Source organism: Festucalex cinctus, chromosome 9, assembly GCF_051991245.1.
Source record: "Festucalex cinctus isolate MCC-2025b chromosome 9, RoL_Fcin_1.0, whole genome shotgun sequence".
Classification (NCBI taxonomy): Eukaryota; Metazoa; Chordata; class Actinopteri; order Syngnathiformes; family Syngnathidae; genus Festucalex; species Festucalex cinctus.
This window is the reverse complement of record NC_135419.1, coordinates 14,501,621-14,528,101: the sequence shown is the minus strand read 5'-3', so window position 1 is coordinate 14,528,101 and position 26,481 is coordinate 14,501,621. Positions and strand designations below refer to the sequence as shown.

General features: G+C 38.1%; 3 protein-coding genes across 6 annotated transcripts in view; all 3 read right to left on the bottom strand.

The window, feature by feature from the left end:
• znf711 (zinc finger protein 711) overlaps nucleotides 1-17,220 on the bottom strand; it is a 25,903-nt gene extending 8,683 nt beyond the window's left edge. The window contains exon 1 of the mRNA XM_077532928.1: nucleotides 17,210-17,220. The gene's annotated coding sequence lies outside the window, so the exon portion shown is untranslated. The remainder of the gene's footprint in view (nucleotides 1-17,209) is intronic.
• On the bottom strand, nucleotides 147-13,970 carry LOC144026326 (SLAIN motif-containing protein-like). 4 transcript variants are annotated; one of them, XM_077532930.1, is made up of 9 exons: nucleotides 13,696-13,970; nucleotides 12,697-13,405; nucleotides 9,615-9,751; nucleotides 7,788-7,910; nucleotides 4,999-5,139; nucleotides 3,390-3,722; nucleotides 3,145-3,297; nucleotides 1,499-1,784; nucleotides 147-1,055 (listed from the first exon to the last, which is right to left on the bottom strand). In XM_077532930.1, the coding sequence occupies exons 2-9, from the start codon at nucleotides 13,308-13,310 to the stop codon at nucleotides 1,001-1,003; spliced, it is 1,842 nt and encodes a 613-aa protein (XP_077389056.1). In that variant the 5' UTR covers nucleotides 13,311-13,405; nucleotides 13,696-13,970; the 3' UTR covers nucleotides 147-1,000. The 4 variants fall into 4 exon arrangements, with proteins under 4 accessions (XP_077389056.1, XP_077389055.1, XP_077389057.1 ...); XM_077532929.1 differs by having other exon boundaries at nucleotides 12,697-13,316; XM_077532931.1 differs by having other exon boundaries at nucleotides 3,145-3,294; nucleotides 12,697-13,316.
• On the bottom strand, nucleotides 15,452-26,481 carry LOC144026327 (uncharacterized). Its single transcript, XM_077532934.1, has 15 exons — nucleotides 26,321-26,481; nucleotides 25,742-25,849; nucleotides 23,132-23,167; nucleotides 22,385-22,480; nucleotides 22,130-22,165; nucleotides 21,660-21,755; nucleotides 21,427-21,462; nucleotides 20,207-20,302; nucleotides 19,526-19,561; nucleotides 18,592-18,687; nucleotides 17,850-17,885; nucleotides 17,464-17,559; nucleotides 16,718-16,753; nucleotides 16,258-16,353; nucleotides 15,452-16,044 (listed from the first exon to the last, which is right to left on the bottom strand). The coding sequence occupies exons 2-15, from the start codon at nucleotides 25,839-25,841 to the stop codon at nucleotides 16,001-16,003; spliced, it is 936 nt and encodes a 311-aa protein (XP_077389060.1). The 5' UTR covers nucleotides 25,842-25,849; nucleotides 26,321-26,481; the 3' UTR covers nucleotides 15,452-16,000.

Sequence of the window (26,481 nt, the reverse complement as noted above, 5' to 3'; positions counted from 1 at the left end):
GTGACGATGGGTGTGGTAGCGTTTTTTTTTTTTTTTTGGTCACCCAACCAGGAAACAACATCCTGCTACTGCGGCTGTACTCTAGATTGCAACTTGGCTAGCATAGTGATGCATGTGATGCAAATAAACAAACTAGGGCACAGTCATTGCGATTTAGACCAAGCTTTATTATAATTGTTATTTCTTTTCAGAAGTACTCTACAAGAGAGTGGAAGCTGTCCTAAGGCAGGAGGCCTGTATTGCATAAACAATTTTAATTTCAGTAGATTTTAAAACACTAAAGCATCCCAGTCTGCCAATGGATATGCACAGTCACAATGTATCAGAATAATGGTAACTTTGATGACAAGAGATGGATTTAGAAAAGTTGTTGCAGCTCAAATGCACCTTGGCACAAACAATATATATATATATATATATATAATTTTTTTATTTTATTTTAAACATCAACGAGGGCAGTGTGATAACGCTGCAATTTACAATGTAAACAAAAATCTGATCATTTCAATGTGAACATTACAATGCCATTGCCAGCATTCGGAAATTCTCAGATTGTGCGATACACAGCAGACAGAATTGTCCTAACAGTTACATACCACTGAGAAATGAAAACAAAATATCAAGCATGCGTTACTTAGTGCCTACATCTAGTAGGTATTCACACAGAAAATGGAAAAACTTCCTTTAAATCTTCATATCAATAACATCAAAAAGTACTTACAATTAATGAATATTACAGCGGTTTCTCACAATTACCATAGAAAAATAAGTAAAATTGACCCCAACAAATCTTCTGGAAGCTCAAGATTGTCCATGGAGTGTGTGCCATCTTGTTTGCCAACGCATCCATGCTGGGTATTGTTGACAATGCTTCATGCAAGATAAAGAGATGAGTCTTGACTAAATCCAGTCCCACACTTGCTTTGCGCAAGATGTCACTGAGGAAAGGTTAAGTGAAGATTGCAGCAGTGGACGCCTTTGTCGGGCGTCAGACGTCACTTCAGTAGCAGCCATCCTTCCAGGATTCATCGGTGATTTTAGCCATGCCCAACGACCTGTTGATAACATTGATAACAGTCTTTATTGCCTTTGTTCACAGGCAGGAATTCATCAAACAATTTTTTACAACTGTCAAAAGGTTCAACAATGTGATATCATAAGCAGGAAAATTATCAGTCAAACACCCCACCAATTTAAAAGTTAGAGTTCTTCCAAAATATTAGGAAAACCAGCACCTCAGAAGACGACCAGTAACGGCAAAGTGGCCAGTATGATGACGACAGAACAAGCACTGCAATGACTACAAAATGCCATTAGGTGGCAATATTATTCAAACACATTCCTGTTTTTATTACGGTGTCTGTCAGCTGTCTTCAAAAGGTTGTGTAGTTTTTAATTTATTTGACTTTTATTGTATGAGATAGTAGTTAGCTTTTCTTTCTACTCATACTATATAACCATTGAGAATGCGAAAATGTTACTTAAAAATAGCATTTACCTCCTGGCCGGCTGTGACAGCTTACTTCTGGTGGGTACGGATTGTCCTCGGCCCACCGCGGTCCGCCCGGCGCCAGTGGAGGCTCTGCCTGGTATGTAGGGGCGGCCGTTGGCAGAGCCAGCGGGCTGCGCCCGGCGGGCCCCCGCAGCAGGAGGTGCTTGGATAACGGGCAGCCCTCTGGACGGCTGACGAGATGCCATTGAGCCCACGGGGGCCACAGCTTTCACCGGAGCCCGCAGGGAAAGAGGAGACTGGCCGTTGCTGCGCAGTCGACTACCTGCCATACCTTTAGTAAACAAGAGGCAGTGTTTGTCAGTGGTGTGGTTATATGGCACCTCGTAGAAGTGAACATTCGGGAGAGAGAGAAAAAAAAACTGTCTGTGGCACAGAAGAGTTTTTACATGGGGACAAGCAGGTTTGATAAGCAGGGAAGTGAGATAAGGATGTCAGATAAGGAATGTAAATAGAGCTGGAGCAAAATTCATCAGATAAGACTTATTTATTTATTTATTTTGGATTGAGGTTGTACTTTTTGGAAGTACAGTAAGTTTTTTTTTTTTTTTTTAATTATTTTGTTTTTCTAAATTTATTCCATGCAGGGCGCTCAAAAATTCTCTTAGTTTAGTCCGCTGTTTTGGAAAAGATAGAATGTTGAAAGTTGAAATGAAATTGTTGATATATGAAGTGCCGTATTTGGTTTTTCAATTAGGCAAATGGACCAGGTAATTCAATTATGAGGTATTTCAAAAGTGTGTAATGCAGATGCAAAATAATTTTTTTTTACATTGTTTATAATTTTATTGTAATTATTTCACTTAATTTATATGATACAAAAATCTTTTTTTTTTTTTTTAATCAGTGTAAATGTTAACTTTTTCCTAATCAATAAACTAATCAATTAATTTTCAACCAACCCTAAAATGTTCTTGACAATAATACGTTTTAGGCGCCCCCATTAGTCTAAACACGACAGCCTGGTTAATATTGCATTTGTGTAATATGAATAAAGCAGCAAAATCCACTCGTTTTTATCCATCTCAGGGGGCAGCCATTTTGCCACTTGCCGTCGACGGCAAATGACATCACAGTTGCTCAGGGCTCACCTGTTTTCTGAGTTTGGTCGATTAAATTAACTCTAATTTTAATTTTTTTTTTTTTTTTTTTTTAAGTAATCATATATATCTATGTGAAGACATTGATCATGTTAATGATTTCCACCATAATTATCAACAATGATTTAACAAGGTTGGAAACAGATAAATATCAATATTGCATGCAACACTTTGATGTCAAATATTTTTTTTATGATAATCATTTTCACAACATTCCTATAAATCAACTTTGGGGGCCACCTGCGGCCTGTGTATACCATATTGCCCACACCTGCTTCAGGCAAAATGAGGGAACAACATATATTACTTTTTGCTTTCACCGCTCTCAGATAGCAGACTTGTGGCTTATCTTTTTTTTCCTGATAACAACACACGCACACAACGATGGGAGTCCTAACTCCAACAACTGAAACAGAGTCATAAATGGCAGCCGGGTGGTGGAATGGAAGCAGGATTGCCGAGGGATCGATTACACAACAGGCAAGTGTGAATCTATTAGAGGAGGGGTCCAGGGAAAAAGATGGTCGGGGTTACCTGAGGAGGAGGAGGAGGAGGAAGGAGTCAAGTGGGACATGCGGTTGCCAGAGCTCTGGAGGTTAGCCTCCATGCTGCGGCTGTTTCTGACTGCCTCCAGGGAACGGAGGCTGGTGCGGGGGGCCAAATTAGGCATGCTGTGCCTCAACTCTTCTGGAACCACAGGTAGACAACACATGAGAGATGGACGTCATCGCCTTGACTGAAATGACGTCACTCCAAAATCTGTCCAAACTCGCACATACCCTCACTCTTGGCAAATTTCAGAAGCTCCGCACTGGGGCCCTGAAGAGAACGTCTGGGGGTCCTCGTGCGAGGGGCCCCGAGTCTGCTGCCGTGCTCCTGACCGTGGTTGGAGGTTGACGGCGACAGACATCGAGGCGAGCCCAGCGGCGAGGGGGTGTAGCGGCGGCGCTGTTGTTGGGGCGCGGGGCTGAATTCCTCTTCTTCATCTTCCAGGCTGTAGTTGTCAAATTCCTGGTCGCTGTAGGTGCTGCCCCGGCGGAGCGACTGCAGGGACGTTGTGGAGCTGCGACGCGACGCAGACGCTGAACTGGAAGCGTAATCCTGCCTCAGACCTGGTATTAAAAATAGACACATTAAAATTCATGAATCAATGCAGCTCCACTTGTTACTCAAGGACTGTTGTTGAAGCATCATCTGTAACTTTGTGACTTTTAAGACACTATTACATGTGATGTATGTATAATGATGGCATTTAGTGTTTGTTTATAAAAAATAATAGTCACGATTATTTTGGTAATAATTAAAATCATGATTATTCAAACATTGTTTTTTTTGGTAATGTTTAAGCATTACAAAATATTAAGGCAATTAAATAAATAGAAACACTATAATCATGTAAGTTCCTTTTGGCCCACACATAATTTATATTATATTTTTATAATATATATATATTTATTTTGTCAAAAACTTGAAGTTGGATTTCAGAACAGCTTGTGCACTGTGCAGTAGGACGATCATTTATTTTTTGGTCCAAAACAAGGAAATGTTTAAACATAAAAAACTAATAAAAAAAAAATATTGAAGGGATACTTTACTTAATTAGCCATTTTTCGCAGTCAAACAATATTTTGCCTATAATAAATTTGATATTTGCATTATTTTTCATGTACAATTAGTACCTTTAAAAACACATTTTGCAACTTGCTGTCGACTGAAAATGACATCACAAGGGCTCAGGTAACCAATCACAGCTCAGCTTGTGAATGTCAAACCTAGAAAACAGGTGAGCTGTGATTGGTTACCTGAGCCCTTGTGATGTCATTTTCAGTCGACAGCAAGTTGCAAAATGTGTTTTTAAAGGTACTAATTGTATGTGAAAAATAATTAAAGTGTCAAATTAATTACAGACAAAATATTAACTTTTTATTGCTATAATGGGCTAAATAAGTGAAGTATCTCTTTAAGACAAATAAAACTCTTTGAAACACTATAATTATCCTTTTTTTTTTGGATGAAACAAAATGTATTAAATTAGTTATTTTAAAAATTTAAAAAAAGGAGCAAATGTATAAATTTAAACAACTCAAAATTAATTGCACAGCCCTAAATGGGAATCACTAGTGCGCTAATTTTAATCGTGATTGCTAACCGTTTAGCATAGGCTAATTGTGTTGGTGTTTAATAATGCATATGTACATAAGATAAAGATAAAAAATAATGAGTAGTTATATCCACTCAATTCAACCTTAGTAGATTAAAGGAGGAAAAACACTTTTTATTTTTTTTATTTAGTTTTAAATTTATAGTTTTCATCTAGTTCTGATTCTAGCAATTTTGGGGCATCTTAGTGCTAAAGTACTAACGGGACCAACTCAAGTCTCTACTCACTCTCTTCTTGTAGACGAGCCATGATCTGGACATCAGTAAGATCCTGCAGCTTGTAACCCATGGAGATGGAGTCATCCGAAGTACTCAGCTCGCTGTCTATAGAAGACTGAGAGCTCAGGGCTGACGGCACACCCGAGACACCTGTCAGGTGGGATGATATATTATTAAAAAAAAAAGAAAAAAGAAAATACATGCTGGATTTAGTCATGGAATGATACTCAAGTGCCCCAAGATTCTATGAATTTGGTAAGAAAAATGCCTCAAAAGCTTACATAAAATAACAAAATAAAGAGGCTGAACACTACCATGCTTGGCTTGCTTATATTTGTTTACTTTACTTAAATATTACTTGTTTTAAAATTTTCTAATGGGGAAAAAAAAAAAAAAAAAGAGATTCTACATCCGAAGAAATCAAAATTTGACCAGCTTTCTGGAACAGAATGTGATTGACTTCACAAATTGATGTCAATAGTTCGTACTATGAGAAAAAAATGACAACAACAGATCACAAAGCGCGTTTACAATTTGTCAAACTGCTCATGACAGAGGCTGATTGATGAGCTTCGTTTTGCTATTCATAATTGACAACTAGTAAGACAATAAGAATGAGTTGGAAGCCTGCTAGTTAAAACACTAACCAGAATAAAAAACACTGATTTGATGCTTGTTCCTTAGCAAACGAGCCGCCAGCACAGGGGTGTCAAACATACGGCCCGCGGGCCGGATCAGGCCCGCGAGATGATTTTGTAAAGTAAAAAATAATTTGTAATGTCGGACCAATTAATCAGCTGGCCACAATCAAAACATAAATTTATAATTTCACAAGCAGTCCTCAGATGAGCAATGCAAGTTGTAGGCGGAATCGTCATTATTTTACACACAACTTAAAGTTACAGTTTGTTTATTTATTTATTTTTAAATCATAGACCGACATACACATGTTAAATATGACACCAATTAATTACTGGTAACACAATAGATATGACAAGGATTAACATCCTTATAACATCATGAAGTCATTTGCTCCCAAAAACGTATAAATACGTTCTATTTTAAATATTAAGTGTTCCAAAGACATATTTACATATTTTTTTTTATGATAGGGCATACAGAAGGCTTTGATGCAGCCTCTGAACTTAAGAGAACTGTTAAACCAATGGTAGTTATTACAAAAACGGACAGCAGGTATCAGCAGAGTATAAGAGATCAACCAGGGCCGGGAGCGAAGGGAGTTGCTTGAGTGAAAATGGCGGTGAGCGAATGCGGTAACTGCGCCACACAATGCATTCTGGGAACAATATATATGCAAAACAGGTAGATTTAACACGTCCAGAACACATACAGGCAAAGTGTTGCCGCGTTACATTTCCATCCATGTTATTTTTTGGGACAGTATGATTACAGTTGAGCGCCGTAATTTAGGGCTAGCCCACAAACAGCGAAAACATGCATGTAATTGACGGTAAAAGTTATATACCATTATTTTACCGATCCGGCACACTTGGTAATATATTTGCCTCCATGCAGCCCCTGAGCTAATATGAGTTTGACACCCCTGATCTAGCATATTTCATCAGCGGCATCTGATTTGATAAATACGACAAACCAGGAACAAATGGCTGATCACAGGTTTGAGATTGCATTTGGATCACCACACCATAAGCCATGCAAAAAACTACTTACAGGCTTAGACAACAACATTAGCAACGTGAGAACACGAGCAAATCTAACACCCATCAAGTCAAGTCAGACTAGTTATGTACATTACACTTTTGAAACGCTTTTAAAATAGTGCCTTTACCCACCAAAGTATAAATCACACACACTTGAAACAATAACCGTACGAACTGTATTCCATGTTTTATGGTTTTAATTAAAAGATAGCGACAAAAATCTACACTGTAGTTTAATTTGCACTTAAAATTCTCAAGCATTTTGCCAACCACAATTATTGCTGTTAAGTGTGTGAGTGAATATGCTTCTTATTTTGCTTTTCTAGGTGGCTACGTTGGCAGCTGTTTATTTATTTTGTTAACTTCTCTACTTCCTGTTTTTGTTCCACTTGCTGACAGACCGGTTTGAGGATTCTCACCCAGTTCGTGGTTAAGAGTTTGTGTTGTATGTTGTGCATTTTAATCTTGTTTACTGTGACTACGCTAGTGCTGTCACTTTCCAATATTTTTAGAATCGGTGATTATTCAATTAAATAATTGGATTCATTTTAATTTTGCATTAAACTGTATTAGAAAAACTTTTTTGTTCACCCTGATTAAGGTTTAATTTAATACCAGTGATTGGTGGTGACTTTGTACCTCATATAGTGATTTAAAAAAGTTCGTGTTCAGTCATTGGTTTCCAAAGTAAAAACAGTTTGCAGTTTGTTTAAAACACAGAAAATAACCAGTCGTCTTTCACGAAGGACTACAGAAATCAGCGTACAATTACTGTTGATATGCTGAAATCAGAGGATTTTGACAATTTTCAAGTAAAAAAAATGGCACCAAAGCTTCCATTAAGTTTACTTAGGAAAAAGAACTATACCCACCAAACGGCATGGTCATTGTAACATTGAAAATAAGCAATAATTTCAAGAGCAGCTGACCCAGTCAAACATGCAGAAAAAAAGCCCTCAAGTGGACCAATTGTTGACACATTAGTGCACACATGACAAGTGACCCACTTCCCAGTCAAAAAAAAAGGAAAAAAAAGGAAAAAAAAGCGGACATCAGTCCGTCTGGTAGTGTTGAACAGAACATGAGGAGCACAGCGTGTTAAATGTCATGCCATACCTGAGCCGCCACAGGTTAGTAGAGATTTGTTAGTTGATTTGTGGTACCCAGGGGAAATCAGGCCTGAGCCTGCCGAGCCTGCCTCTGCCGACGGGCTGCTGTACATGTTCCTCCAGCGGGAAGCTGCGGGACAGATAGGATGACATATTGTGGGGGACGGAAAGGTGGGACAAAGTGTAATGGATAACGCCAGGTTATTGAGGAAGCAACAAAAGATGCAGAATGAAAACGGTGTGCCGCCGGGGGAGAGTTTCTAATCTGCAGCATGATACATTTCTACAATTACGCAGTTTCTAATATTATTATGTTTATTTTAAGAGTGGGGGAGGTGTCTATAAGGAGTAAAATTAGTTTAGACAACACTGCAAAAACTGCAGTCTCCGCACCGGAAATGCTTTACAACATATGGTAAACCTCCACACTTTAATTCATCTCTGTTTACAGTTTCCACCCATTTTTTTTTTCTAAGGGGAAAGAATGAGACGTCTATTTAGGAGATGTGATTTTTTTGTGGACAAAACGAGCAACTATAATGATTTGTCACTTTTACTCTCACTTTGTGAAATACAGTACAACAAAATATAGTGATGCACCAGCGTCAATGAGACTGTGAATTACCGCCAACGCCTAAATAGTACCTATGTTTTACCGAAACATGCCGTTTCACTCCTCTTCCTGCCATTAAAGAAGGAAAGTTGGCCCTAAGTGAGTGACTCAACCCTTTTGGAGTCATTTTGCTCTGTGATGAATAGCCTTTTTGTCCGGGTTCAGCAAAAGGGCTGAACACAGAAGGAGCACAAAGCTAAAATAATGAAAGGACACACCCTGCATATATCTGACAAATGTGTATGCGTGTGCAAAGATAAGCAGGACCAAGAATGTTGACATAAGTAGGACCATTTTCTTAAATATGCTACTTAATAACAAAATGTAAGAGCAACACGGGTAGGGATTCGAAGACCTTCAGCCATTTTGCACATCAAGCATATAGGTAATGTCATTTAGCCCTCCTCCTACTCCTGTTAAGTTGGTTTGTCACAAACAGCGATAAACATTATGAACGGCTTTTTTTTGCAAATATTTCAAATGAACCATTTAAAAAAAAAAACAAGTTTGATGGCAAGCTATGACTTGCTATTTGTAGTTCTTTACTTTGAAATGGGTCAGTTTGACCCGGGCTATGTTTAATGTTCCAATAACATTCTGATCATTACAAGTTTTCAATGCAAATATGTCAAAATAAACCATTTTAGTGATGAGAAGTTTCATAGCCAAAAAAAAAAAACCCTACTCATTTGTAGTTCTTCAATTTTAAAATGGGTCATTTTGACCCGGGCTAACTAGTATTTGTACGTTTTCACCCTTGAAATGGGTCACTTTGACCCGGATGTTTAATATCCTAAAACAACCCTGTTTACAGCTTATTATTAACCGTTTTTATTGTGCATATGTCCAAATTAACCATTTCTTACATAGTCTCTTGATGTGAAGTTTAACAGCAAAAAAGAAACAATATTTGTTGGGTCATTTTGACCCAGGATGTGCTCAATGTTCCAAAAGAATCCTGAGAAACAATGTTATAGTTCATTAATTCTTTTCATTGCAAATATGTCAAAATGAACAATTTCTGACCGTCTTTAAACTCTTTAACTTGATTGTCAGTCATTTTGACCCACAACATAACATGAGGGTTAATATAATGCAAGAAAAATGTGCAGTTCTAATATTGATATTTGATGCTCACCTATCAAAATTTCAAGCCAAGTTCACACAACAATACCAATATTTTATTCCCCCATTTTAAAATATAGTAAATGAAAGACATACTCTGGTCCAAACGGTTGATTAGGGTCCGACATGCCTTCTCCGTCTCTGGGCTGCGGTGGTCCAAAACCTGCCGACACCACTTCAAGGGAGACTCGGGGCCTGCATCTGATACTTGTTTTTTAGGGGACACGTACAACCTGCCGACAACAAAGAAAATACATTAGTTAGTAAAGCAAAAAGAAAGGTGGGAAATCGAGATGGGAGCGCAATAAATCTAAAGTAGTTCGAGTGTTGGGCATTAAGTTAAATGTAAAGATGTGGCTACTTGGGGACAAAACAGAGTCGAGTTTTCATAGTTTGAGGAAAATGTCACGGAGAAGAAATGTTCAGAAAAATTAACAGCATTGTCGTATATTGACACTAGGTAACAAATGAGTCCTGGATATTGATATATATTTAAAAAAAAAAAAATCTCCCTCAAAAGGAAGCCATGTTTCAATGCTGTCACAAGTGCACAGTTTTTTGTTTTGTTTTTTTCACACGGACGGCAAACAGCCAGAAGCTTTCAAGTGACGGTCACATGGGCCGATTCTTTGAGGTGTGTGCACAAAAGACGCGGACCAACTGGTTCAGAAGCATCATCAACCACAAATCATCTTCCCGTTGGGCAAACACAAAGGCAAAAAAAAAAATTCCCGGCGGAATGAGCAACAACACAAGGGGAAATATTCAGGTCGCCCATCCCGCTGCGCTCGGAAGACCGTTTCATGAACCTGCATCATGCTTGCGTTTCATTCTGTCTCAGCATATTCAGTGCATGTAGTCACTCACAAGCCCTCTGGCTTCAGAAATATTGCAGCTAAAATGAGTTCAACTCTGGTTTTAGCTGCAGGTTTCAGTAGTGGAAAAACACATTACGTTTCAACTGAGTGAGATAATGTTTAATTTTGATTGACGCTATCAGTGAAGTCATAATTTAACAACAGAATAACTGGAGTTGTGGTTCCCTAAAATGATAGTTGGTGTAAATTCTGATCTTCTCAGAATGGCCACTTCAACCTGAGTACAAAGTACCAAGAATTTAAAAAAAAAAAAAAAAAAAAAAAAAAAGGAAACTGCAGTTTGTTGTGTCGCCATTTATTTATTTTTTAACCTTTTATAGGGGTCCCATTTCAACAACGCTTCCTATAAAAGTATCCAATCATCTTCAAAACGTGAGTGTTTTATGTAAAGCGATTTAAAATAAAAAGTCATTGAAAACTTTTTTTCCGTTGCATGCTGTTACCATGGTGATGCACTGTTTGCAAAGAAAATTGAGGCTGCTTTTGAGGGTCAAAACTTGCCCTATGTGACAGTACCCCAACGTGGCCAGGGTTGTGAGGGCCCTTTATACTTGCTTGCAGCTCTAGTTATTATTATTCCATCCATCCATCCATTTTCTTGACCGCATATTCCTCACAAGGGTCGCGGGGGGTGCTGGAGCCTATTTCAGCTGGCTATGGGCAGTAGGTGGGGTACACCCTGGACTGGTTGCCAGCCAATTGCAGGGCACGCAGAGACGAACAACCATCCACACTCACAAGCACACCTAGGGACAATTCGGCGCGCTCAATTAACCTGCCATGCATGTCTTTGGAATGTGGGAGGAGACCGGAGTGCTCGGAGAAGACCCACGCAGGCACGGGCAGAACATGCAAACTCCACCCAGGAAGGCCAGAGCCTGGACTCGAACCCGAGTCCTCAGTACTGGGAGGCGGACGTCCATCGTGCCGCCATTGGTAGTTATAATACATCACAAATGGTACCCCTTTCATTTTTGATTAGAGCTACTTGGAAGTCTATTAGCATCAAGAGATTGCTTTCAACACTAGAGGTTCTGCAGTTTTGTTCAATTAACGCTACCAGGACAGTGTCAATCCCCCCAAAAAAAATCATGATTCTATTTGTGCAGGCAAATATTCTTGATTGGATCTCAAAGTTTGCATGTACCTAAAGTAATGTCATCCAAGTCAAATCTCTGTGTGATCTTATTACAGGTAATTTGCTTGGGAAGTACACAGTAGATGAAGAGCTACCTCATGAGTTTGAGGGGAGCAATATTAACCATGACAGTAAAAACAATATGATTGTACACAGTCAACCGTGTCTTCAGTCAGTCCTGCGTAACGATTGGCCCCCGCATTCCCTAGAGCTTGGACAGCCTCATTTCGCGCCAGTGTTTCCGTCCCAGTTGCAGTCCGGTCACAGTTGGGGCCCCGCGTCACATGCTGCGCAATCCCACCCAAAGCAGTTTATCCACGCGGCAGCAGCCAGGCCAGGCCGGCTCAGATTATCTTCCTACCAGGATTACTGGGTACTTTGGCTATGATGTACCTCGAAAGCACATATGGTATGGCTAATGATGAAATAAGACGGGAATGGGCTGGCTGGCTCTTAAGCTGCTAAATTGGCTTTTTGTTAATTTTTTGGTTTTCTATTGGTGCTTTAGGAAATTATACAATGTACATTTGTATTAGAAGCCAAGAATTAGTGGCAAGTAATATTTCAAAACAGAAATTAAATTCCAGATGTTCTGGCTACTGGTTTATATTTATAAGTGCGTCCTAATTTGTCTTAGTTACAAAATATGGTCCTTTGCCCAAAAAAAGGCAACATTAAAAAAAATATATATAATTCCTGGTAACTGAGGGCTTTAAAGGAAAAAAAACTCCAACAAAACTTGTCAAACAGGTACAAAGTCAGGGCATATCTGTTACCTAGTTTTCCTTTTTTTTTTTTTTTTTTTAAAGAATTAATTTAAGTTAGCGCTCACAGCCTCATGTCAACACAATTTACTGTTTCTGAAATCTCTCCCACCAGCTGGCTGCATTTCCTTTGCTGATAAATGTCAAAGATGGCTTTTGGTGTTACTCATCCTTAATATAAAAAAAATAATGTTTATGTCTCAGAATTATGTAAAATTTTAAATAGCCAAATTACACATAACAGTCACTTGCCCTATGGGAAGAAACTCAGTTGCAAGGGTCCAACTAAAAATGCATGTGACTCATTTTACTGCATTAGGGCAAATGATGAGATGTGGCATGAATGCAGCGTATGTGCATTTTTGGACGGTCTGTGTAGTGTCGTTGAGAAAACATACCAACTGTCTTCATCTTCGACTTGGGCGCACTCCTCTTCCAGATCAAGAACGTCCACCTCATCTAGTGCCGACTGCTCCATCCCCGAATCGCTTTCTGCTAAAGTCTCAGACTCGTAACTCTCTTGCGAGGGGCTGTCCGGCGTCTGGCTTTGGCCCTGTCTGCAGGTCAACGTGAGGAAGCCGCCGCACGGACCCACGTCCTCGGCTGCATCTTCATCCTCTTCGTCCTCCAGCCTGTTGCCACCTGGGAGTGGGGACATGTCGTCGCTGCTGGCAAAGCTTTCCAACGGGGGTGACAGGTCCAATCTGTTCTCCAGGCTCCCCGCTTCACAACTTAACCTCTCGTTGATGTCGACGGGCAAGGCGAGGTTGCTCTCGCCGCTCGCTCCTCGGTTGATGATGTTTTTGCTCCCCCTGTTGCGCAGGCTCTCATTCTGGACCTCCAGTCTATGAACAAGTTCCTGTAACTTTCGGACCTCCTCCAGCTCCACCCCCGCTAGGTCTTGCGTTCCCTCCATTTCCCCCTCGCATCCGAGCTTGGAGTCCTCCATGAGTCCAGGGGGACTACCATCGTCAGGCTGGGGGACCGGGCTGGCGCTTTCTGGAACCACCATCCTCTTCTGTTGGGGAGTTGCACTCACATTAGCACTACTATTAAGTGATGTCTGATTATTTACAAGGCAGAAAGAAACGCTTTGACTCCTCTCACCTGTTTCACAGACAACAAATCAATCAGAATATAAATGGGTGACAAACAATTACTAAAAGAGTCATAAATACTAGCAAATATCAATGAATCTACGTTCATATTCACCAACATGTTTACACCACTTTATGCTCGCTCACAAATTCGCGACACAATGCAAAACATTACCCGTAATAATAAGATTACTGTATATTGCAGTATTGTTGCTGCATCTAATAAAACAAAACAACATGTAGCTCGTGAACATGCAGGCATAGCGAGGCTAGCATATGCTAAGAGCAAAACAAATGTACCGGTGAGTGTTGCGTGTTGTCTTCGCGAGCCGTGACGACTCAAACTCCCCGGAACACCGACGACCGCATGAATGAGCCAGTGAATGCCAAGCCGCTGAATGTCTTCGTTAATGGCCGCGTAAAAGCCTCGCTTGCGCTCACTTCATGGCCATGTTGTCGTAACGCCGGCAAGAGTTCGCTGATCGCAGTCATGTCGCACGTCGCTAACTAGCTTGTTGATGGACTTTAGTTAGCATACAGAAGCGGAGCGAGACCCGCAGAGCCCCTCCCCCCTCGATGGTTCCTACTTGTTATCTGGCGCCTTCTATTGGAGAGACGCAATATTGGTGAAAAGACAGTTAATTTGTTTTACAGCCACTGGGTGTCGCTGTTTACATCTTTTGCAGTGGTAGTTGACTTGCCAGTTCAGTGACCAAGCTCGAAACTTTATTTGAATAATAAATCAGTATTCCTCATTGCTACGGAAACGTAGTACGGAAGCGTATTGCATTCACTTGAAAACCATAAATCTGTTTTTGTGACTATGTTAGGGGGCTTTTTTTTGCTTTATTTTTTTGTATTGATTTTTGTTTTGTTTTTAGTGGGATTTTTTTTTTTTAATGGTTAAAAACACCCGAAAACAAAAAAAATATTCGGAAAAAACGAAAAAAAATAGGAAAAAAAAAAAGTGTAATTTTTTTTTTTTTTTTTTTTTTTTATATTCATGAAAACGGGGGTGGGGGGAACAGGAACAAAATTAATAACCTCACCTGGAAGGAATCTACTGGAATTTTCTGTTACGGCCATCTTTATGGCATCCATGCCTTCAACATGTACCCCAAGGACCCTCTCCAGCTTGGGTAGGAGATTTTTTTTTTTTTTTTTTTTTTTTAAATCACATGGAGCCAGATCAGATGAGTAAGGAGTTCGTGCCAGCACGGAGATGTTCTTCTCGGCCAGTATTCAGGAACCGTCAGATGCCCATTGCATTGTGAGCAGGCGCGTTGTCATGGTATGAGGCATGCAGTCACTAGTTTTCCTATCACAACTCTCAAATCTTCCTGCACAGCAAAAGCCTCAGGATAGTATGGAAAATTACTTTATGAACTCGTTTCTCCTATTGTATTTGGGAACATCTAAAGTTCATGTTATTTCAAATAATTGGAGCAAACTAACCAGCAATTCATTTGTATGCAACTTTGAACATGTACATCGGGTTACAAAAATAGGATAAATATAGCATCAAATAAATTGAATAATGCATGAAGTGTGCATTAAAAATTTTAAAATTAATCTCTTTATTCTATATACAGGCTGAAACCAACTCAAGTCTACCTCCGATTTCAAGTACGTAGTTGCTTTACTGTGAACGTGTTTGCGCAAGCCTTGTGTGTATGTGTGGTGTGGGGAGAACAAAAAAAAAATTAAAAAAAAATAAAAAGCTGGGAGTATCTTAAAAGGTAATCCGAATCTACTCAAGTCAAATGTAACAAAACATGCTCAACCAGTTCATGCAATTTCCCTCACTGGCTCGTCAGCCTTTCAGAATGTGACTAATGTTGCAGTATTTCTGGTGGTCCATCGACACTTGTGTTGGAAAAGAACATTCATTTCATAAAAGCACAGATGCATGACACCTCCAGGAAATCCAATCCCTCCTGTGGGCTTGATTGCTCAAAGATGTAAATGTGAGCGTGATTGATTCTATGCCCCCACCTCTCATCCTAAGCAAACAGGAATGAGGTTGAGCGGTACAGTAGAGAAAATAGACGAGTGATACATTGAAGTTATTCACCTTTATTGTGTAAATTGGTGTTTGGCAAACATTAACATTACTATTAAGGCACAATGAATCCTATAGCAATAAAGTTTGCCTGCTCTCAAAAGGATAATTTCAAAGTGTTTTACTTGCATATTTTTTTTATTTTTCAAAAACTGAAGTCTCCCGTTACTAGACGTAAAATATGACTTGTCATGACTGTGGCAAATTCAATTCAAAGCAAGTCGGTAAGTGCTGACATTGAGCTCAATTGTTAGCCAGAAGGGGAAACAAAAAAAAACAAAAGATTTTCAGTATTACATTAATAGTAATGTTAAGATCTTCCTTACACCCTGCAAAATGTTACTTGCTTTATTCTGTGCATTTCTAAATTACTGGTACATTGTAAAAAAAAAAGAAAAAGTCAATAAACTACATGGAATGAATACAGTAATATAATATATATCTTTTTATCAACTCGTGTTGGCCCATGAATGCAGGGGAGAGGACGGTGGGATCATATGGATGAAGGGGAGAAGAAGCCAAGCTTGAGTAAGACGTGAGTCATTAACATGCGCCGCCTTTCGGCATTTTCTTTTCCGCAGCAATATCTACGAAAGAAAAATATCAAAACGGAGATAATCAGAAACAAAGAATCGCTGATAAAAATACTGTCAGGAGAAAAGTCACATGTTCTATTCAAATTAATCATGACAATGTTGAGGCAACAAAGTCAGCAGGGGTTATTAACAGTTGGCTGGCAGGTGCTGCGCTGCTGACGACGAGTAAATGGGATAAAAAATTGCACTTAAATTGCCACCTACCCTCTTTGGTGGGAAGCTTGTTCTTCTCATCCGTTTCGGTCTTCCGAAGCATCTTCTGGTTAAATCTCGTCACTTGGTCGTTGACCATTCTGCCAGCTGTTTACAGAGCAAATGATCATCAGCAAGGCAGTTGACACCAAACGGCTCCATGAGAGAAGGGGGTGGGGGGGGGTGCTATTTTCCATATTTTGAAAATGCCACTACTCAGACAAAAAGCTACTTTTGCAGAATATGGTCTGTAACAAGGTTTGTCAAAGACTTATTCTGTTTATAAGCTGCATTCTAAAAACCAAAAATAGAGAGCACGCGCGCACACACGAGAGAGAGAGAGAGAGAGAAAGAGAGAGAGAGAGAGAGAGAAAGAAAGAGAGAGAGAGAAAGAAAGAAAGAGAGAGAAAGAAAGAGAGAGAGAAAGAGAGAGAGAAAGCGAGAGAGAAAGCTTAAGGGGTGATTGACTTACGTTCGCTTTTGTTTATTTTCCTTTCCTCTTCAATCTCTAAAAAATAAAAAATACAACATGAGACAAACGGGGAGGAAAGGAGAAAAAAAAAAAAAAAAAAAAAAAAAAAGAAGTCAATACTGAAGAGGGCCAGATTCAGCTTAAGCTAATAGCACACAAATAATTACCGATATGCAATTATTATTTTTTTAGGACAATTAGGTAAACATTCACAGGACTGGTTAGAAAAAAAGTGAACCTAATCTGAGTCAGGTTTGAGCCAGCCTAAAGTCCAATTAATGAGATGAGATTGGCGGTGTTGCTTTCAAATGATCTGGCCGCTACAAAACACGCAACAGTTCAGAATTGTCTTTTGTTAAGACGTATTGCATGATGTGTACAATGCCTTGCGATCCACAAATAAGAATTGAGTCAAACAGTTGAAGCTCAAAAGAGAAGGTGTTATAACAGGGCAACACATGGACAAATCAATAGCAGAATGTCTTTCGAAGAAGGGGAAAAAAAAAAAAAAAAAGGTTCTGGGAGTGGCCCAGCAAAGTCCTGACCTCAAGAGAGTTTGCTCACACTAAACATCCGAAGAATCCTGCTCAACTAACTGCTTCATAATAAGAAACTGACTGGAAGAATTATTCTCTCTCACTTAGTGAGTATTTACAAAATGTCCCGACTTGGAGTTGGCTGCGTGGTGTTGCACTGCTGACGACTTGTAAATGCGATGGAATCGTGTTCAAAAAGTGACCACCTACCCTCTTTAGTCGGAAGAGGGTTCTTCTCATCCGTTTTGGTCTTCCGCAGCTTCATCTGGTTAAACCGTTCCAATTCGTCGTTGACCATTCTGCCAGCTGTTTACAGAGCAAATGATCATCAGCAAGGCAGTTGACACCAAACGGCTCCATGAGAGAAGGGGGTGGGGGGGTGCTATTTTCCACATTTTGAAAATGCCACTACTCAGACAAAAAGCTACTTTTGCAGAATATGGTCTGTAACAATGTTTGCCAAAGACTTATTCTGTTTATAAGCTGCATTCTAAAAACCAAAAATAGAGAGCACGCGCGCACACGAGAGCTAGAGCGCAAGCGCGAGCACGAGAGAGAGAGAGAGAGAGAGCAAGCTTAAGGGGTGATTGACTTACGGTCGCTTTTGTTTATTTTCCTTTCCTCTTCAATCTCTAAAAAATAAAAAATACAACATGAGACAAACGGGGAGGAAAGAAAAAAAAAAAAAAAAAAAAAGAAGTCAATACCGAAGAGGGCCAGATTCAGCTTAAGCTAATAGCACACAAATAATTACCAATATGCAATTATTATTTTTTTAGGACAATTACGTAAACATTCACAGGACTGGTTAGGAAAAAAAGTGAACCTAATCTGAGTCAGGTTTGAGCCAGCCTAAAGTCCAATTAATGAGATGAGATGAGATTGGCGGTGTTGCTTTCAAATGATCTGGCCGCTACAAAACACGCAACAGTTCAGAATTGTCTTTTGTTAAGACGTATTGCATGATGTGTACAATGCCTTGCGATCCACAAATAAGAATTGAGTCAAACAGTTGAAGCTCAAAAGAGAATGGGTGTTATAACATGGCAACACATGGACAAATCAATAGCAGAATGTCTTTCGAAGAAGGGGAAAAAAAAAAAAAAAGTTCTGGGAGTGGCCCAGCAAAGTCCTGACCTCAAGAGAGTTTGCTCACACTAAACATCCGAAGAATCCTGCTCAACTAACTGCTTCATAATAAGAAACTGACTGGAAGAATTATTCTCTCTCACTTAGTGAGTATTTACAAAATGTCCCGACTTGGAGTTGGCTGCGTGTTGCTGCACTGCTGACGACTTGTAAATGCGATGGAATCGTGTTCAAAAAGTGACCACCTACCCTCTTTAGTCGGAAGAGGGTTCTTCTCATCCGTTTTGGTCTTCCGCAGCTTCATCTGGTTAAACCGTTCCAATTCGTCGTTGACCATTCTGGCAGCTGTTTAAAAAAAAAAAAAAAAAAAAAAGAAAAAAAAAAAAAAAAAAAAAAAAAAAAGCAAAAGAGCATCTTATTGTGTAAGCTGGTAGGTGAAAACAAGTTAAATGGTTTTGCACAATAAGGTATGCCTGTTGGCAAAGGATCAATATTTAATTTCCTTGCATATTCTTTTTGAACTTCTTAAAGTTAGTTTGGCAGTACATTGAGCCAATTTAAATTGAAAAAGCAGACCATAAAAAACCTTTTGCACTATTTTCCAGAAGAAAAAAAAAAGTTTTGCATGATACTGTGCCATTATTAATAATTTTAAGGCTGTCAAGCGATTAAAACATTTTAACAAATTAATCAATTTTTTTTTATAATTAATCGCATTTTTAACTTATGTTCAACAAAGCTTGTAACATTTGAGTAAAATCTTGGAATTATTGAAGAAAGACAAATATAAAACATTTCCAATCAAAGACTGATTTGTGGGACTTTATTTGGCTTTGCAAGGTGCGCAAAATTTGATTTCTCTAATCAGCCGTCAAGCAACTTTTTTTTTTCTTTTTAAGAAAACTAAAAGTGTCTTTGCACTAGTGATTCTCATCTAAGTTTGGCCGAGTTATTTTTTTAAATTATCTTTTTTTAAATAAATAATTAAAATGAATTATTTCACTTTATTTTAAGGATTTTAATCTGAATTATTTAAAAAAACAAAAACAAAAAAAACCTACATTACCTAATCAAGGCAGAAATACTAGTTTTTCAACAACTCAAAAGGGACACAAAGATGGGATGGAAACTGAACATTTAGAAGAAGGGGAGAGGACGATTGAGGAAATGGTGATTCACTTACGTTCCTCTTCATTTATTTTCTTTTCCTGATCAATCTCTAAAAAAAAAAATAACAGGAAAACAAAGAAAATGAATGATACAATACTGACAGGAGGAAAAAAAAAAAAAAAGTCATTATTTAAATTCATGATAATGTTGAGTACAATGAGGCTCACGTTAAAGGTGCATTGTAGTGTGTAAAACAATTTTACTATATAATGCATGCTCCACCAATGCCTAGATGAGGACAAAGGGCCTTGAGATTTTTTTTATTTTACTGACTGCCAACCAGCTAGTTTCTTCCCTTCAGTGTGGTGGAGGGTGACATCATGCATTTAGTGTTACCATATGACAACAGATGGAAACTGGAGAGAGAGAAGAAGAGGGGGAAAGGAGGAAAAATGAAGAAAAAAAAAAAAAGGAAAAAGAGACTGGCTTCAAGCACAGCCCAAATTTCAGCTCAGGCTAACTAGTTGCAGTTATGCGTTAGACCAGAGGTGGCAGTCTCGAGTTAAAAAAAAGAAAGAAAAAAGTGACAAACTCCACAAAACACCGTTGAAGGCGATATTCCTTCACAATAATAAGTCAACACACTCTTATTGGGTGTGTGTTTATAGATGTCCCTTGATCCAGAGTCTGCAGAGGTTTTGACCAGTTGGCCGTTACGCGTTGTTGCACTGCCGACTCCAAATTGACCACCTACCTTCTTTAGTGGGAAGCGGGTTCTTCTCATCTGTCTTGGTCCTCCGAAGCTTCTTCTGGTTAAATTTGGTCACTTCTTTGTTGACCATACTGGCAGCTGGTTAAAAAGAAAAAAAGATCATCTTATTGTGTAAATTAGTGCAGCGACACCATTAAAAAAAGGGATACTTGACTCATTTAGCCATTTTCAGCAGTAAAATGTTAATGTTGTCTATACTTATTAATTTGATAACGTCATTTTTCCATGTACAATTAATCTTAATACAATTTTTGCCAATTTCTGTCGGCTGAAAATGGCCAATCACCCATTGAGAGTTGATTGATTTTCTACGTTTGGTCATGTTTTTTGCACAATTAGTCTATTTATTTTCCTTGCACTAAAAATTGAAGTTTGCCTGGACATTGAGTCAAATTGAATGGGGGAAGAAAAAAAAAATAAAAAAATAAAAAAAGCCTGTGCTGACAGATCCGAGCTATTAGGAAAAATATATTCATGCTATTTTCCAATGTTTTTAAATAGCACTGCTCACAGGCCAAAAAACAAAAAAAAAACAAAAAATATTTGATAGTTATTTGAAGTTAAGATATACTAAACTGTTAAAAAGGAGTGTAAAACTGAGTCAGATTTGTGTTGAGGTAATTTTCCTGCCACTAGATGGGATTAGTGTTTCATGTTGGACAGTCATGACAAACAGTACATTTCTCTTCAGATTCAGAGTAATTGGTAATCCTCACAAGGGTCGCGGGGGCTCTTGCCATTTTATTCAATGTAAATTACTAGTCACCAGTAACCAAATACATTTTAATCACATTTGTTATTGCTTAATTGTGTTACAGTGATGCCTTTGCACAATGCAGTATGTAAAATAAAGTGTGAAAAGCAATATTTTACATCAATTTTATTTTTTTAATGCCTCTGAAAGTCTTCTATGCCATTTAAAGGCTTTATTTCAGCAAAAATCCATTTAATAACTTGTAATCCTTTTTAATGACCCGCAGAAGCTAATAATTTTAAAATTCTTAACCTCGTAACAAAATGAAACTTTATTTTATTTTATTTTATTTATTTTTATTTTTTTATATAAACAATGTTGCCTGACTTTAAAGCAGAAATACAGAAATAGTTTTTGAACAACTCATGTCGGCACACAGACGGGAAGGAAAGGGATCATATTTAGATAAGGTGAGAGAGGAAGCTTGAGGAAATGGTGATTCACTTACGTTCCCCTTCAGTTATTTTCTTTTCCTGTTGAATCTCTAAAAATATAAAATGGGGGACAAACAAAAACAAAGAAAACTGATAAAATACTACAGGAGAGTCATATGTTGCATTAATGATACTTTTGAGTGCAACAAGGCTCTCATTTCTTATTGGATGTGTATTTACAGATTCCCCTTGATCCAAAGTCTGAAGGTGCTTTGACCGCCGCCGACTACAAATTGGCCGCACCTACCCTCTTTAGTCGGAAGCGTGTTCTTCTCGTCCGTTTCGGTCTTCCGCAGCTTCATCTGGTTAAATCGTTCCACTTCGTCATGGACCATTCTGGCCGCTGTTTAAAAAGCAAACGATCATCTTATTGCGCAAATTAGTGCGTCAACAAAACCTCGAAGCGTCTTTACAATTAGAGCAGAATTCACTAAAGAATTGCGTGGTGCTAACAGGTAAAAATGGATCAAACAGTATTTAATTCACAAAGCAAGAAGGTAAAGAGTGACAGAAATCAGTGAACAATTACTGTTGATATGCAGAAATCAGAGGATTTGGACCATTTTAAAATGGCTCCAAATGATTACTCGATTATTAAAATAGTCCTTGATTAATTTGATAATTGTTTATTTTTATCAGCTCTAAATGTGATTAAAGGGATCACATTTAGAAAAAGAGGAGATGACGGCAAGATTGAGGAAGGTGTGATTCACTTACGTTCCTCCTCGTTTATTTTCTTCTCCTGTTCAATCACTTAAAAAAAAAAAAAAAAAAAAAAAAAAAAAAAGATCAAATAGGAGACAAACAAGAATAATTGGTACACTGCTAACAGGAGAAAGAGTCATATTTTGTATGCGTATCAAACCTATGACATTCTTTCTCACTGTGTGTGTGTATTTACAGATGTCTTGACTTATAGTTGCACTGCTGATGACTTGTAAATAGAATCGTGTTCAAAAAGTGACCACCTACCGTCTTTAGTTGGAAGCGTGTTCTTCTCATCCGTTTTGGTCTTCCGCAGCTTCATCTGGTTAAATCGTTCCACTTCGTCGTTGACCATTCTGGCAGCTGTTATTTAAAAAAATAAATAAAGGATCATCTTATTGTGTAAATTGGTGTCAACAAACAAGCAGTTACAATAAGTATGCCTGTTCACAAAGGATCAAATTAAATGTAAACAAGAAGGACGTTATGAATTACAGGCCAAACATTTGACTGCTACTGACAATACTTTGTCATTTAGTATTTGTCTAACTTTACAACAGAAACAAAATCCTTCATTTTTTTTTTGCAGATTTTTTATTTGGGGAGGGCGGGGGTGTTTGAATGTCACTTCCTTATTAATACAAAATAAACCAGCTTAAATTATTATTTTTTTTGTGCCAATTTTCAAAAGCTAATTAAAATTAAACTGGCCATCTGATTTATCAATATGCCCCAATTAAAATCTTAAACTCTACAAAGCAGAACGTGCTTTAAGTTCATTTCTGAATTACATTTTTTTTTTTTTTTTTTTAAAGTGCAATAATACATAGCCTGTCTTTAAGGCTGTATTACTAAGTTTTTTATATTTATTTATTTATTGAGACTTAGACTTGACTTTATTGATCCCTTTGGGATGGCTCCTTATGCTGAACATAATGACGGGAGATTGAAGGGGCCCATATTCAGAAGAAGGGGAGAAAGAAGTTAAACTTTCAGAAGTGGTGATTCACTTACGTTCCTCTTTGTTAATTTTCTTTTCCTCATCAATCTCTAAAAAAACAAACAAGAACCAACAAAAATAATTTATGATACAGGACTGACAAAGAGAGGGGTGATGTCATACATACAGTGCATCTGGAAAGGAGAGAAAAAAAAAAAAAAAAAAAAAAAAAGTATTTTCCACATATTTGTTACAACTTAATTTGAAAATTGATTTACTTTATTACCAACACACACACAATAATTTTGCTCTTATTAAAAGGGATACTTCACTTATTTAGCCTATTATAGCAATAAAAAGTTAATTTGTCTATAATTAGAGACATTTTTCACATACAATTAGTACCTTTAAAAACACATTTTGCAACTTGCTGTCGACTGAAAATGACATCACAAGGACTCAGGTAACCAATCACAGCTCACCTGTTTTCTAGGTTTGGTCATGTGACATTCACAATCTGAGCTGTGATTGGTTACCTGAGCCCTTGTGATGTCATTTTCAGTCAACAGCAAGTTGCAAAATGTGTTTTTTTTAAAAAGGTACTAATTGTACATGAAAAAGAATGAAAATATCACATTTATTAAAGGCAAAATATTGTTTGACTGCCAAAAAATGGCTAAATAAGTAAAGTATACCTTTAACAAATCAAAAATTAAGAAATCACGTGTACATAAGTTGTTACAGTCTCTGGCATGAAACTCAAACTTGAGGTCAGGTGCATTTTGTTTCCACTGATCACCCCGACTTGAGATGTTTGTACAAGTCTGTGTGTGCATGTGGCCCGATACAGCCTGTCGCCAGCTGAACAAGGACACATTCAAACAGTATGTTCTAGACAAACAACACGTCAAACTTGTCTTCACACCAACAGGCAATTTAGAGTCTGAATGGAAAGAGTTTCTAAAAATGCAGCTGAGGTGTGAATAAACAGAAGCAAAATCGATGGATGGGATTGAAATTAACCTGTGGGAGATTCAGTTAAATTTGTCACTATGTTAATTTTTATTTTTGTTTTTTAAGAATTGTTTTTAGGGTGGATTTGCTAGTTTTGATGTTTAAAATATTTTGTTTTCTTTATTTAAAAAAAAAAAAGTTTTATTATAAGTATAGAGTATTTGTTGAGTGCAAAATTAAAACAAAAGGTCATTAAATATTTACAATTCCCAAACAACTGATCTTCTGTACAGATGAAAAAAAAAAACATTTAAAATAAACCATAAAAGGGATGACTCATGTATATTAAGTCAAAAAGCAAGGAATTTTTTACTATAATTATACTGTAGTTAGTTTAAAAAATATATATATATCGTTTAAGCTATCACAAAAAAAACATTTTATTAACATTTTTTTTTTTTTTAAACAATTTTAATGATCCCCTCCCTTGAGTCATAAATTATAACCTTGCTGTGCACAATGTTCCCCATCCAACCTTGACAGAGTTTGAAAGGTGCTGCAAAGAGGAATGCACAAAAACTTGCCCAAGGCGTTCCAAGCCTGTGGCGTTAGTTTCAAACCTTTGGGGCTGACATGGCAGCCCAAAAACTTGCACTGAAAAACACTTATGTACATGTGATCTTTGATTTTAATAGGCAAACCAAATAGAGAAAAGGAGAAGGAAAAAAACAACAACAAAAAAACTCCACCCTCTTGCCATTGTGGGGTGTTGTGTAGAATTTTTAAGGATTTTTTTTCTTGAATTTTTAAAATAACTCACATAACTCAATGTGGAAAAATACTTTCCAGATACTTATGTATGCAAACTATTCAACTCTGTGTTGATCTTGATGTATTTGCACTTAAACATAGCACAAGAGACAAAACCAGTTCCTCAAAATAGGGATGCACGATAATGCCATTTTCAACCGATACACCAATTTAGAATGTGACAATGTCGATAACTGATAAGCCGATAATCGTTCGCAAAATTAACTTGAATGCAAATATACTTTGGAGTCCGAATACAAGTCTAACATATACAAATACATTGGAACATTGTGTAAAGCACCATGAAGCTGAATTTTATTGATATATTTTGCTTCAAAGATAGCCGGTAATTCATTTTAAGTGTGCCATAACAAACCAGTCGCGTTTGAAAAAAACTGCGAGGGTAACATTTTGGTGGGAACACGAGGTCGCGCGCATTATGACGTCACAAATATGCAACACTACCATTGGAGAGGGAACAGGTTGAAGAGTTGGCCACAACCACAACAGACAGACCAACGTGGATTGTCTATTATTAAATTGGTGGGTTTCTTTATTATCTGGTTTATCGGTGTGATGTCAAACTGGTCGATCATTACCGGCCACTGATATCGTGCATCCCTAGTTCAAAAGGAACATCGATAAAGTATCATTAATATGTAAAAGCAGATGTGAGAATGCAAAACTGCATTAGCATGTTCTTTATAAGCAACATGCAAATCAATGATCATGCGAGTACAATGCAGGCTTTCATTAAAAAGCACATACATAAAAAAGTACACAGGAAGAGTTCACTCATTGGGTGTGTCACAGTTGACATTCAATCCAAAGTCTGCAGGTGCTATTAACTGTTGGCGGGGAAGTGTGGCACCGCTGATAAGTGGTGAATGGCACAACAATGTACTAAAAACCTCACCTACCCTTTTGAGTTGGAAGTGGCTTCTTCTCTTCTGTTACAGTCTTCCGCAGATTGGTTTTATCAAACTGCTGCACTTCCGATTTGACCCTCTTGTCGCACATTCTGTAAACTTTTTTTTTTTGTAAGCAGAGATAATGGAAAAGTGAGCAGCGGTATATTGTTTAATCATAGCTAACCAAAACAAATGATCCAATTATGTGTGCACCACAAAAAAGGGTGTGGTCTGCACTTCATGCCCATACAGGTACACACGCCAAGCCCACTAAAATGCCTGTGCGGAATTGAACCTTGAAGTTACGTAACTCTCCGGCGCACAAGAAACAATACATATTTCACAACATGTACTATAGCCCCGTCCTGTTCAAAATGTTCATAACCAGATGTTTGCTCATTGAAGAAGTGGGGATGCATTGTGCCAGGTGTAAACGGTGAGACCTGATTACAGCAGGCATCTTTAAAAACAACCCCAAAAAAGTCACTTCCTGTTCCATTACAATGGAATGCGCAGCTTAAAGAACAACACAAGGGTGAAAAACAACATTAGACGCACACGGAGCTTAAGAGTAGTCAATTATTGTACCTGTTGTAGAGTCGTGTCGAGCTGTGAAACTGTTCTGCAGGTGAGAAAAGTCTGCCAGAATCGAGCTAAGCAAACAGATTATTAACTAGAGGCAACGCCCAATTTGACTGCACGCCAAAATCACACCTTCCCCTCCCATCGGCTCCGATAGGCTCCCAAAC